This window comes from Mesoplodon mirus (genome assembly GCF_964341445.2).
Source record: "Mesoplodon mirus genome assembly, chromosome: 7".
In the NCBI taxonomy this organism is placed as follows: Eukaryota; Metazoa; Chordata; class Mammalia; order Artiodactyla; family Ziphiidae; genus Mesoplodon; species Mesoplodon mirus.
This window is the reverse complement of record NC_138983.1, coordinates 9,904,513-9,918,493: the sequence shown is the minus strand read 5'-3', so window position 1 is coordinate 9,918,493 and position 13,981 is coordinate 9,904,513. Positions and strand designations below refer to the sequence as shown.

At 52.2% G+C, this 13,981-nt stretch overlaps 1 protein-coding gene across 1 annotated transcript in view; it reads left to right on the top strand.

The window, feature by feature from the left end:
* Positions 1 to 1,211: 1,211 nt before the first annotated feature.
* The window catches only part of FADS2 (fatty acid desaturase 2), a gene marked incomplete at its 5' end in the record, with an annotated part of 35,521 nt that continues 22,751 nt past the window's right edge, over positions 1,212 to 13,981 (top strand). The window contains 4 exons of the mRNA XM_082629609.1: positions 1,212 to 1,418; positions 10,619 to 10,729; positions 12,271 to 12,468; positions 12,588 to 12,689. Of these exons, the coding sequence (XP_082485735.1) occupies positions 1,212 to 1,418; positions 10,619 to 10,729; positions 12,271 to 12,468; positions 12,588 to 12,689 (618 nt within the window). The remainder of the gene's footprint in view (positions 1,419 to 10,618; positions 10,730 to 12,270; positions 12,469 to 12,587; positions 12,690 to 13,981) is intronic.

Sequence of the window (13,981 nt, the reverse complement as noted above, 5' to 3'; positions counted from 1 at the left end):
AATACTTCGTGTCTCGAAATTCTTCTTCCAGCCCGCGCACGGACCACAACACTTTTGATACCCCCATCTTTATTTCCTGTTATTTATAACATCACTGAACAATTAATCTTATGAGGTCCTGTATTGTTTCCATGGTACCTCTCCCAAATTGGCTGTGAGACTCCTGAGTTCAGGGCAAGAACCAAGCCCTGGAGTCCCCACTCCCATCCCCCCCTTTCCCTCCAACATGGCTCCTAACACAGGAAAGCACATCAGAGATTCCACAATTCTTTTCTAAGATCCACTGATTACAGGCCCTGGGCCAGCCGGAGGCCGGCTTCTTCCCCCAGGGAGGCTGCAGGAGGAAGCCAATGTGGATAGCACGGACAATGTGGATATACTGGAGTCCGGATTCCAGCGGGTTAGGGGCGGGCGTCACCTAACCAGGCCAGTCCCAGAGTGGAACTCGCCAGCCCGGCGGCTCGGCGCCGCCTGCGCCCGCCAGCCGGGCCCTGGGCCGGTCCCCACCACAGAGCGCGCGGAGCGCCTGGGTCCTCTACGTGCCGGCATCAGGTGCAAACCCGGGAGCGCGGGCCGTGGGTGTGCGCGTAAGCGCCCGGAAAGCGCGGAACTCGGCCGCCGCCCCAGCTCGCCCGCCAAGCTACCCTGGGATATCCTTGGGTACCCCCCCACAACCCCCCAGCTCGAGCGGGGGAGGGAGGAGTTCGGACACGTAACCGACCTCCAGGCCCCTCTCGACTCCGCGTTGGGGGGCAGGCGGGGGAGCCGGGGACCGCCGTTCCAGCCCGCTGGCCTTCGAAAGATCCTCCTGGGCCAATGGCAGGCGGGGCGACGCGCCCGGATTGGTGCAGGCGCTCTGCTGATCACTGTGGAAACCCAGGCGGAGGGGAACGCGGGAGGATGCGAAGCCCCGGACGGGGGGAGCCAGCGGGGCGGGCAGAGGAGGCTTCGAGGCCCTGAGCTACCGAGGAGTTTTTACAGGAGGCAAAAGTCCACTGCGGGCTGGCGGGCGGAGGGAGGGGCGGAGGGAGGGGACCGCTTGGGGGCACTGGGAAGCCTGGAGGGAAGGCAAGGATACTCCGGAGCGAAGGCGAGGCGGCTGGGGGAGGGGGCGCGGTGGGGGGAGGAGTAGGAGAAGACAAAAGCCGAAAGCGAGGAGGGCCCGGGCCGCACACACCGCAGTGCACGGGGCAACCCTGTCGGCAGGCAGCATGGGGAAGGGGGGGAACCAGGGCGAGGGGGCCACCGAGCGCGAGGCGCCGATGCCTACCTTCTGCTGGGAGGAGATTCAGAAGCACAGCCTGCGCACGGACCAGTGGCTCGTCATCGACCGCAAGGTCTACAACATCACCGAATGGTCACAGCGGCACCCGGGGGGCCACCGGGTCATCGGGCACTACGCAGGGGAAGATGCTACGGTAAGGGTCTGGGGCCTCTCCCGCCACCTTTCTCTGCTGCAGGAGGGAGTCAGGAGTCATGGGTCCCAGGGCGCCAAACAAGACCTCCAGCGCTGAGTGGAGCTTGGGGCGTCCTGGAGGGAAGGAAAGAGTCTACTGCGCTCACCCCCCGCCCCGAATCCTCGTCCTCTGGGACAGCTGGGCCAACGTGCTGTGGGGGTCGGATTTTGGAGCCCAAGAGGCAGATTCGAGCGGTGGAGAACCATGCAGGATCTACCGCGCGCACTGGGATCCTTGCGTCCGTTCCTTCCTCAGAGTTCAGCCGGAGCCTGGGACCCCCCAGAGAGGGCGCCGGGGGCCCTGGAGCCTTGACGCCCCCAGCGTGGAAGATGGCCGCCCCTGGGCCCCGCGGAGAGGAGCGGGAGAGGAGCCAGGTGTGGGACTCCGCGCGCGTCCCCCACTCGCCAGCCACACTAGGGGGCGGGGAAGGAAAGCTCGTCCCCGGCCAGGGCTCGCTCCTGCTGGAATTCCAGTCTCAGAAGGTCCGCAATGGCTGCCGCGGAGACACCGCCTGGTAGCTCCTGTTCCCACGCTCTCAGAGACTACCAGGACCCTCTCCCCCCGCCCCCCCCCCGGCAAGGGCCGGCCTTCTTGGGGGCCCCGGGTGGGAACTGGTGGAAAGAAAAATGGCTGGAGTTTGCAAAGCCCAGGTGGAGAGGGGCCTTGAGACGGGACGATTTAGCAGCACTAGGCTGGCTTGGCAACAGGTCCAGCTGCATTCGAGGTTACTCTGGGACTTCAACTCAATGGTCCTCTGTTCGCAAATCCGGCCAGGAATGCCCTTCCTCATCTTGCCCTCGGAAAGGTAGTGGGACTCTGGGATCTTCCCGGAGCCGGGGCTGTCCATCTTACCCTCACCTTTGCGCACCAAACCTGCAGCTCTGCGATGACACAGCACCCCACCACGCCCCCTACCCCCCAGCCCCAAATCCTTGCTTATTCTTCGGGTGCAGCTGGATCTGCTCCCCCCACCCCCACCCCATGGACTCGAAGAACAGAGGCCGGAGGGAAGGAAGGGGCCACTCTTGGTGGCAGTGAGCTGGAAGCAGAGCAGGTCTGCTGGCATGGAGAATTTGGGAAAGGTGACTAGGGAGAGATCAGCTTGACATAGCTCATTCCACCTGGAGGTCTGGCATGCTGACCTGTTTGGGCTTTTGCTGTGCAAGCTGTATGGGGCCATCAGTTGGTGGAACTCTAGATCTCCCTGCCTCTTCTATCCAATTGGGACAGACAGAGTCAAGTGTTGGGGGCAGATCAGGCAGCTATAATGTAAGTTGTTGCTTGGCTCGCTGCTTTCGCGAGCAGAGGGTCAGCAATAGCGCCTACAGCTTTTGGCCCGATCCCGTTTTACCTGCTTGTGAACTTGCCTTGAGCCCTTGGGGCTGTGATACCGATTGTAACTTAGGTGGGTATAAGATTTTCAAGCACCATCAGTATATTATCTCACTGGGACCTTCCCACAGCCCTGTGAGGAGGTGGGGTAAGAGTGATTCCCAAGTAAAGACCTGACTCCTGGTTTGGGATCTTTCATAGGTGAATTCTGAAGGTTCCTGTCCTGGTTGAGCCTTCACCAAAATGGTTCCTAAAAGGAAAAGTCAAATCCAAAGGATCGGTCTGTTTATTCTGCAGTGTTAAATAAATATATTTTCTTTTGCGGCAAGGCATTTCATAAACTGTAAGCGCTAGATAAATGCAATGGAGTTTTATTGTTACCGAGTCTAAGCTCATATTGCTCATGGCACGACAGGCCAATAATTGAGAAACGAGTTGCTGGGGCAAGAAATAACGACTTTATTTGGAAAGCCAGCAAACTGAGAAGATGGCGAGCTCGCGCCCAAAGACCCGTCTTGCCTGAGTTAGAATTCAGGCTCCTTTTATACTAAAAGGGGAGGGAGTAAAGTCAAACATTTCCTGGTTCCCGTCAGCCTCTGGAGGGGATGTATGTGTTAATTTCTTCCTCCTGTAGTCATTCATAGGTGGGCCTGGTCAGGATGTTTCCTGTGAGCTAAACAAAGGTATTTTAGCTTAATGTTCATTACCTGAGAAGCAAGGTTCCCAGAGATGGGCCATTATGTGTAATTTAAGCTTATAGGCAACATCCCTTTAGTGATTAACTTGTAATAGAATGCAAAAGATTCTTCCCTATTACATTATCAGATAAGTGAGCGAGCGTAAAGGTGAGGATTATGTAACAGCTAGAATGTAAAGTAAACAAAGAGGAATTTGGAGGAAAATTTTTAAAATCCATGCCAGCTCTATTTGGTGTAGCAAGATATAAAGACAGTCCCTATGCCCAGAGCTTACTGCCTTCCGAGATAAAACTTTGGGGGCATGAAATGCACTAATCTGGTTGAATAATGGTGGACTGAGCAACTGGATATTTTCTCTCTCTCTCTCTCTCTCCCCCTCTCCCTCTTTCTCTATTTTCTGGGACCAGGTTGGAAAAAGGCCACAGGAAGTCTGGGGTCTCTGGGCAGGGGACTTGAGAGGGGCAGGAACAGGCTAGGAATGGAGAGACTCTGTCTCTTTATTTTTGGGCTGTTGAGCAGGTGGCTTTGCCCTTGGGGCATGGGCTTCTTCAGATCTGGGGGAGTGAGTATTTATGGTCATGTGAAGTTTGGGAAGGACTGATCAGCAGGTAGAGGTCAGATTCCAGGGAGCGCTTGAATGCACTGTTACAAGCCAATCTCGATGCAGTAGTATCCTCACCAAAGGCTGACAGTCAAGGAAGCCAGATAATCTGGGGCCTCAATAGGGGATTTTCCTGTTACTGAAGAAGAGAAGACCTCAGAAGTCAGGACGGCCTCCTCCCCAGAAGGATGGCTTAGTGAAGGGTAAGGCCAATTGTCATGTGGTCCTTCTCCCTGCAAGAATAAAACATGAAACTAAATTTTTACAGCTCACAAAGCACATTGGTACGGATCACCTCATTTAGTGCTTCGATCAGCCCTGTAGGGAGTAGCTCCCTTGGGTTTCAACACCTTGCTGTCTCCGCAGCACTCAGACCTCAACTCAGGATCTACCAACACAGAGACCTCCCAGCCCCCCTCCCCTTCCCTCTTCCTCTCTCCTTCCTTCCTATTTACACCTTGGGTTTCTTCCCCTCTGGTCCTCTGGCACTTCCCTGGTCTTTGCCTTGCTGTGGGCAAAGGGAGCCTCGCCTGGGTCCCAGGGGTGTCTCTCCTCTTTCAGGGCAGAGTCCCACCACTGCAGAACTTTTTCTTCTGTTTTTCAATGGAAGTGTAGTTAATTTACAATGTTGTGTTAGTTTCAAGTGTATAGCAAAGTGATTCCGTTATATACAGAGTTAGAAAAGTTATAAAAGTTCCCCAGAACTTTTCATCTCTAACAAAGACTCATCACACATTTATTCCAGTGTCTCTGTGGTTCCGAGCCGGCCCTGGGCACAAAGCTGAATAACTCACAGATAGTGAGTGCATCTGCTGGATTTGCTTCTCTCCTTTCAAACTGGGACTTGAATGTGGACCCTCTCTGCCTCTAGGCACCAGCTTCCCCACCTCTGCCCCCCTCGTCTCGGTGACTTTTTTTTGCCCTGTCTGCATCGGTCGCCTCTTGGAACCCAGGGAGGGTGAGAAGAGATCAGGATTCATTCCATCCTTTAACTCGCTCCTATGCCGTTCTTGGGAAAAGGCAACAGGTTGAAAATGGAATGAATCTCTGGCCTCCTTAGGGCAGAAGGGTCGAGGTATTGAGAGGCAGAGGACCTGGGTTCGGGTCCCAGCTTTAGGAATTCTAGGCAAGGCACTTAACCCTGAACTTCACTTTCCAGGTCTAGGAAATGGGAAGGTTATTATCAGGCTCAAGTTGGCTGTAGATGAGATCATTCTTTAAACTTCAGAACACTGCAGGTGTGAGCGGACATTACTGTGGAACCCTTAGCCTCCTGAGCACATGTGTGCGTGTTCCCAGCACATACAGTACGGGGTTCAGTAAACGGGAAAAGAACAAGCGTGAAGCAGAGGAACCTTGGTGACCTCCTTTTTGCCAAAGGTAAAAGGCATTTACCTGAAATGCCTCCTGTGGTTGTGCCTGGAGGGCAGCCCCAGCCCCTCAGCTAGATCTTGGTAGGAGCAGTCGACTTCCTGCTACCTGCAGCCTCCAGAAGACCCCGTACCGAGCCCCAGCATCCCTGGTATCTTCGGCAGCTTATCGAGGTGTGTTTCCTTGCTGTAATCCCTTCATGCCCAGGCTGCCTGTGCCTGGCATCAGCAGGGACGCTCTCGCCAAGGGCCCTTTGGCCACAGAGCACTACCCCGCCCACCCCCACCCCCACCCCCCGCCATCGCTGCTTTCCCTTGGAGGGGACATCCTGCCCACATCTCTCCACCATGGAAAGGAAGTTAGCATCCCTGTTTTCAGCTGAGAGCGTAGGGTCCCTCCTCTGCTTCTCCCTCTCTAACCCTGTGCTCCACAGTCTTGGTTCCCAGGGCTGCTGCCGGCAGCACTGTCTGCCCTGAGTTTGCTTCTCCTGCGCTTCCCCCGTCCCTGGCCGTGTGCCCAGATGTGGGAAGCTGGATTAGAGATTCGCCTTGCTCTGCAGAGAAGGTGGACACAGCCAGAAACAAGACGTGACGCCTGATGCTCAGTGCAGGAGGAGCTGTGAGTTCTGTTCAGCGCCTGGGAACCAGGCAGGGAGGAGGTCTTCATGCAGAAGAGGCTGGCATGGGAGCCGGCGACGGCAGAAGCAGGAACTGGTGAAGGTCTTGCATTTGAGAATGTGGGTGTTCTGTCCCGCCCTCCTCAGCCTGACCTCCCCAGCAGCCAACATGCACACCTACCCTCCTGGGGGTGCATCTGCCCCCGCTGGAACTGTAGGCCACTCCCTCCCCTTTACTTGTGTCCCCAGCCTTCTTCCTGGAATGTCTTTGCCTCCAATCTCCCTGTCGGATGAGGATAGAGCCTACTTCCAATTCTTGTTCCAAAGTCAACGTTTGGATTGGCCGTGTCCTGCCTTGCCCCTTGTCCTGCCTTGTGCCAGCCAGACGCTTTAACTTTTGGGAACCCGCTGCAAGTTTGTGAGGCACATCTGTGGCACTTGCAAGGGGGAGACACAAAAAGTGGTCAGCGCTCAGGAGGAGGAAGCTCATTTTGGTCGAGGCCTTTGTATGAACAGCAGAAAAGTCTAGAGTTAGGCGCACCTGGAGTGTGACCCTTGGGCAGGTCGTTTCACCTCCATCAGCCTCCTTTCTCACCTCAAATAGGACCTGCCTCACAGAGTTTGGTAAAGATTCGTGGGTTATGTACACAAAGCCCATGGCTCAGTGGCTGACCTGTGTAATCTCAGCCACTGAGAAGGTGAAGTTGTTCCAGAAGCACAAGCCGGGTTGTGCAAAATGACCGAGGAGTGGAAAATTTCCTGGGCTGAGAGGGTGCACAGCTGTGGGGTGCTGTGAGCCTCTCTTAGGCATCGTTGTTGGCACTGGGGTTATTACAACAAACGAGACAGGCTTGGCCTTTTAGTGGAGCTTATATTCTAGTTGGGGAAACAAGCAATAAAGAAGTGAGCATGTAATATAGCTTGTGGTTTTGATAACTGTTAAAACAGGGTGATGTCCCAGAAGGCGTGAGGCTGGAGGGTGGCTCTTTCAGATAGGGTGGTAGGTTGGGACGAGCCAGCCCCGGGACGCTGAGGTAGCAGGGCTCCAAGCAGAAGGAAGAGCCAGAGGCCCCGGTGTAGAAACCAGCTTGGTGGGTTCAAGCGTGGTTTCCACCAGGTCTGCTCGGAAAGCTGCTGTATCTACCATGGACAATGAGATCATTGAATAGCGCTCGGCTTTCTAAACCTGCGTGTGGCCTGTGGGGTTGTGGTCCCTGGATCGGATGAACCTGGATTTGACCCTGACTCTGCCACTTGGGTGTCAGCTTCCTGGGCTCCAGTGCCTTCATCTGTAAAGTGGGGCTTTGAGACATCAGGGAGGTAACAGACAACTTTCCTGGCTCCCCACCTGGCACGTGGCCCTTCCTCTCCTTTGGCCTCAGGGAGATGAGGCCACCCAAGAGAGCCTTCTGGAACTGACCCAGGGGTGGCCTCAGTCAGGACAGGAGTCTTCTCCACCAGGTTCCTCAGCCCAGGCAGAGGCTTCGAGGAGTGACCTGGACCTGGTGGGGGGCAGCGGGCGCTGGAGGAGAGGTGATGCACTTGCAGGCTGTCTGTCTCCCAGTGAAGAGTAGAGATTGTTTCGTTATTTATTATCAACCGTTGTTCCTCAGGAAACTGCCTTACCAAGAACGTCCCCTTTGTTTCTCAAAAGCGGTGGTGTCATGTTAGGTGGACCAAGGAAAGGGCCTCTTTCGGCTCTGACTTTGGAAGGCAGCTGTGCTCACTGCCATACCACCAATGCCTGGGCCCTGGCTTTGGAAGCTCCTGGTAGGCCCTTTCCCAGGGCCTTTGAACACTGGAGCTGGGAGGGTCCTCCCTTGCACAGGAGACGGAGGCTGGGGCGGGGGGTGGCAGCTGGCCCAGGGTGGACCCCAGGCTCCTTGCTGCCCGCTCAGGGCCCCTGGCATAGCAGCCCATCTCTCCTCTGAAGATACACTTGCTCTGATCCTCTGCTACCATCCCTTTCTGTTCAGTAAGGGGGGCGCAGACGTTTTTAAAAGACTCTGGGCCCAGTTTTCCTCTGCACAAAGCGTTGCTTTGTAAGTCTGTTCTAGACACAAATAGAACAAAGACCAGGCAAAAGGGCTTGATGCCAGGGAATGGGAGAAGACTGGCAATTACCATTTTGTGAGATACTTTGGCAGGGGGGTGGGGTGGGGTGGGGGGAGGGGGAGGCTGAGCACATTTTTAAAAATAAATTTATTTACTTTATTTTATTTTTGGCTGCATTGGGTCTTCGTTGCTGCCCATGGGCTTTCTCTAGTTGCGGCAAGCAGGGCCTATTCTTTGTTGCGGTGCGTGGGCTTCTCATTGCAGTGGCTTCTCTTGTTGCAGAGCACAGGCTCTAGGCGTGTGGGTTTCAGTAGTTGTGGCTCATGGGCTTAGTTGCTCCGCGCCATGTGGGATCTTCCCGGACCAGGGCTCGAACCCATGTCCCCTGCATTGACAGGTGGATTCTTAACCACTGCGCCACCAGGGAAGCCCTGAGCACATTTTTGAGTTGTCAGCATCTTCCTCATTCCTTCCTCTTTTTAAAAAAATTTTGAAAATTTCCAAACATACAGAAATGTTGAAAGAATCGAACACCTGTATATCCTCAACCAAGATTCACTAATCCCAACATTTTGCCACATTTATATTCCTCTTTATGCATATGTGCATTGTCTTTTGCCAAATCGTATGAAAATAAATTGCATCATTATGCCACTTCACCATCTTCTCCTAAGAATAGGGACATTCTCTAACATAATCACAATACCTTAGTTACATTTAAGAAAATTAATAGTGATTCTTTTTTTAACTTATTTATTTATTTTTAAATTTTATTTATTTATTTATTTTTGGCTGTGTTGGGTCTTCGTTGCTGCGCGCAGGCTTTCTCCAGTTGCGGCAAGCGGGGGCTACTCTTCATTGCGGTGTACGGGCTTCTCATTGCGGTGGCTTCTCTTGATGCAGAGCACGGGCTGTAGGCGTGTGGTCTTCGGCAGTTGTGGCTCGCGGGCTCTAGAGCACAGGCTCAGTAGTTGTGGCGCACGGGCTTAGTTGCTGCGTGGCATATGGGCTCTTCCTGGATCAGGGCTCGAACCGTGTCCCCTGCATTGGCAGGCGGATTCTTAACCACTGCACCACCAGGGGAGTCCCAATAGTGATTCTTTAATATGATCAGATATCCTGTCCATATCCAAAATCTCTCATTCAACACCAAAATGTCTTGGATAACTGCTGGGTTCCCCGTCCTCCAATGGGAGCCTTTCAAATCAAACATTGCAGTTTTTATAACCTTTGTTGTATCTTTTTCTGTCTCTTTTAATCTAGGACCCCTCCCCCAACACACACACACGTGCACCCTCACTTTTTTTTTCCCACCACATTGATTTTTCTGCTTGTTTCTCATGGTATCATGCAACTTGTTCCTCTCTCCTAGCTAAGTTTCAAGACTTGTTTTTAAAAAAACTTTTTTTAATTGAAATATGGTTGACGTACAATAGTATGTGAGTTTTACCTTGAAGCTTGGTTTGTTGCTAGGTGAACATTGTTTATCACTGCAACATCATATTGTATCCCATGCGGTGGGGTGGGGGTGGCGGTCTATGGTCAGCACATCTCTAATGGACATGCTGTATTTGTTTTATCTAATTTACATAGCATGTATAGAAAAAAACTGGAAAACAAAATCCTGAAATATTAGCAATGGTGGTCACTCTCTGGGTGGTATTTATTTTCCTCTTTATTCTTCTATACATTTTCTAAATTTGCCAAAACTATGCACATTACTTTATAATTGGAAAAAAAAAGATTAAAAGGCACAATCTTAATTTTTAAATTTTTTTAAAAGCAATACATCAATGTTAGAGAAAGTTTGGAAAAACTAAGACCAAGCAAGGCATAATGCCACCACCTTAACACATAACAGTTGAGAGTTCTACATAAAAAAGTTTTCATAATCTACACAATTATTTTCATACCTTTTCAAAATATGAAAAAGCTCCCCCCACCCCTCCAGAAATGTGTTTTACAGAATTCTGCATTTGTTTCTGGTTTAACATGATCTAAGCACATTTTGCATGCTTGCGGTAGGCTCCAGACTTGTTCTTTCTGTTGATAGGCGTGTGCACCACGTGGTGGGTGGTGCAGTTCGCCAGAAACCCGGGCAGCCCACGCAGCAGGAGCAGCTGGAGGAGAATCGGGTTCCCGCCTGTGCCCCACCCAGTGCCCGCGCCGTGTAGCCCTGCAGGGGCGCGTTTTCGTGACTCGCCCAGCGGCAGGCCGCACGTCTCTGTGGTTTTGTAAACACCCATGGCAAGTTCAGTGGCCCCTCATCAGGGCAGAGCCGGAAGGGACACCTCCACTGGAATTGGGCACTTAGGGACCTGCCGGAATGAGGCTGAGAGAGCATTTGGGGTCGGATGGTTGCAGCCCCGTTCGGTGTCCTGGTGTCCTAGTGGGACAGAGCTTCTGCTGACGAGCCCTGTCTTACCTGGGGTGGAGGCACTGGCCGAGGTCGGGGTCTCCCACTCACCACCTGTCCCCTGCTCCCCAGGATGTCTTCCTGGCCTTCCATCGCAACCTTGATTTCGTGCGCAAGTTCATGAAGCCCCTGCTGATTGGCGAGCTGGCCCCTGAGGAGCCCAGCCAGGACCACAGCAAGAATGTGAGTCGGGCCTCACAAGGAAGAAGGGGAGGGTTTGTGGGGGGAGGGGGTCTCACCCCAAGAAGGAGAATGCAGGGCGTGGGGCAAAGGAGCCTTTATGCCAGTCCGGGGGAGCCGCTGCTCATCACCTAGGGTCAGGGAGGACTCAGAGCCTCCGATGGCCCTGGTGAGCCCCCCTCCTGCTGCCAGCCTGGGCTGGCCCTCACCTTGGAGGAATTCATTCCCAGCCTCTCCACCTCTGGGGCTTCAGCGGTGGCAGGCTGGGCACAGGGTCTTTCCCTCTTGCCCAGCCCCCTGCCCTTGTATCTGGCCGTTCTTCCCCCTCCTGCCCTGCCCCTGCCTCCTAGCTACCCTCTTTGTCCCAGCGATGCCCTCCTTTCCCCAGAGCCACCCTTGACTCTGCCTCCATCTCCCTGACCCCACATGCCCAGTGCCCACCCAGCCCTCTCCTGCCTGATAAGAGTGTCCAGAACAAGTGGTACATGTCAGGTAGTGGAAAAATAAGCTTTTTTTTAAAAAAAAAATTGTTGTGAGACTTCTCTGGTGGTGCAGTGGTTAAGACTCCACACATCCAATGCAGGGGGCCCAGGTTCAATCCCTGGTCAGGGAACTAGATCCCGCGTGCCGCAGCGAAGATCCCGCACGCAGACAAATAAATAAATAAATAAATGTGGTTTTTTTTAAAGAAAAGAAAACATTTGCTATAAACGTTGTATTTTAAAAAATTGTTGTAAAATAGATACAACATAAAATTTACCATTTTAACTTTTTTTAAAAATTTATTTTGGCCACACTGGTCAGCTTGCGGGCATCTGAGTTTTCCAGCCAGCGATTGAATCCAGGCCCTCCGCAGTGAAAGCGCAGAATCCTAAGCACTAGACTACCAGGGAATTCCCCATTTTAACCCATTTTAAGCGCACAGTTAAGTGGCTTTGAGCACATTCACGCTGTTATTCAGCCATCACCACCACCCATCTCTAGAACTTTCATCGCCCCAAACTGACATTCTGCCCCCATTAAACAGTAACTACCCATCTGTCCCTCCCCCCAGCCCCTGGTAAACACTGTTCTTTCTATTGATGAATTTGCGTAGTCTAGGTACCTCATATAAGAGGACTCATAAGTATTTGTCTTTTCGTGTCTGGCTTAATTTCACTTAGCTTAATGTCTTCAGGGTTCCTTCATGAGTAGCATGTGTCAGAATTTTCTTCCTTTTGAAGGCTGTATATTCCAGTGTATATATACACTGTTGTGTATAGTCATTCATCCATCAATGGAATTGGGGTTGTTTCCACCTTTTGCCTATTTTGAATAATGCTCCTGTGTAAAATGCAAGCTTTTGAGTTAAGTCCTTTCTCTGCCACTGAACTGGCTGTGGACCAACACATAGTCCCAGGGCTGTGCCAGGCTCAGGCAGGTATGCGGTGACGGCAGCTGTTGCAGTGAACGGTGGCCGGACTCCTGTGGAGCTTAGGTGTGTTGCTTGGTCCCCTCTGGAGCAGCTGGGAGGCTGACTCCTTGCCGGTGCTCTGGCTCAACAGTCCCAGATCACTGAGGACTTCCGGGCCCTAAGGAAGACCGCTGAGGACATGAACCTGTTCAAGAGCAACCACCTGTTCTTCCTCCTCTACCTGGCCCACATCATCGTCATGGAGAGCATCGCCTGGTTCACCATCTTTTACTTTGGCAACGGCTGGATCCCGACCGTCATTACGGGCTTCATCCTTGCTACCTCTCAGGTGAGGCGTGACACTCTCACCTGTCACTCGAAGCCCCCGCCCCCTGACTCCCCCAGCTGGCAGAGGCCTGGTGCCTGGGTGCCAACGCTGGGAAAGCATCCATGGCCCTCTCTCCCCAGGCCCAAGCTGGATGGCTGCAACACGATTACGGCCACCTCTCTGTTTACAAGAAGTCCACGTGGAACCACATAGCCCACAAGTTCATGATTGGTCACTTAAAGGTAAATGTCAACCGCCCTGGGCATCTGTCCTCTATCAGTTAGCGGTTGGTGTAGCACCATCTCACTTTACTCAGACCAGGTCCACTGTCAGGTCAGTGTCCCGGCTGACCTGCAGGACCTGCCAACCCTCCACTTCTCTGAACTTCCAAGCCCTGTCTCCTAACCACATTAGACATGCAAAACCAGTGTCCTAGTTATAAAAACAAGCACATGCTTCTTAGCTGATTATATTTGTTCCTTACCTAAGGACTTACTAATAAATTCCTTTCAGTCTGGGGCCGGTAAATAAGCAGTCTCTCTCTCTTTTAAAATTCTTTTATTGAAGTATAGTTGTTTTACAATGTTGTGTTAATTTCTACTGTACAACAAAGTGATTCAGTTATACGTATATATACATTCTTTTTCATATTCTTTTCCATTATGGGTATTGAATATAGTTCCCTGTGCTACACAGTAGGACTTTGTTGTTTATTCATTCTATATAGAATGGTTTGCATCTGAAGAAGCAGTCTCTCTTGATAGATTGGTATGCTTCCCTCCATCAGGTAATGTTTGCTATCTGATACATTGTGTTTCTCTTTTTTTACCCCCTTGGATGCCGGGAAACAGAAAGCAAAACATGAAACAGCAACTGTCCCTAATCTTCGTCTTCCTTATACGTACCCTCCCCTCCCACTACCTGTCATTTACACTTTTATCTTTAACCATTCTGTTATAGATGAGTCCTTTATCAGAAGCCATCTCCAGTACGTTTTGGAAGTATATGGGGGCATGAAAAGGGAATATTGTCATCATATACGTCTTTTTAGATAAGGGAAATCAAACAGTGTACTGATCCGCTGAGCCCAAGGGCAAGAGTTGTTTCAAACTCAGAAGGGAAGGTAGTTTTCTCACCACCCTCCAGATCAGGAGGCAGACCTGCAGTAGCCTTCTAGCTCGGCAAGTTTGTAAAAAGGCGAGCTCAACTTGCCAGCGACCTTGTGCTGCTGTGATAGGCCTTATCTCCTTGGTTTCGGGAGTAAGTCCTTGCCAGTTCTCACTTGGAAACAGATCTCACCCCCCACCCCAGCCCTGCCTCCACATCATTCAGCTGCTTCCTAAGAAAAGCTGTGTCCTAAAGACCCCCATCTCTCCCCACCCTGGCTTCGGAAGAGCTCCGTGTCCGAGTTAATCATCTCTCCCTGCGACCTGACCCCATCCAGCTCCTGGCTTGCTGGCTGCGGATCTGGTTGGGCGTGAACTACCATTGAACTAGTAACCAGTTCCTCAGCAGGCAGTTTGCCTGGACCTGA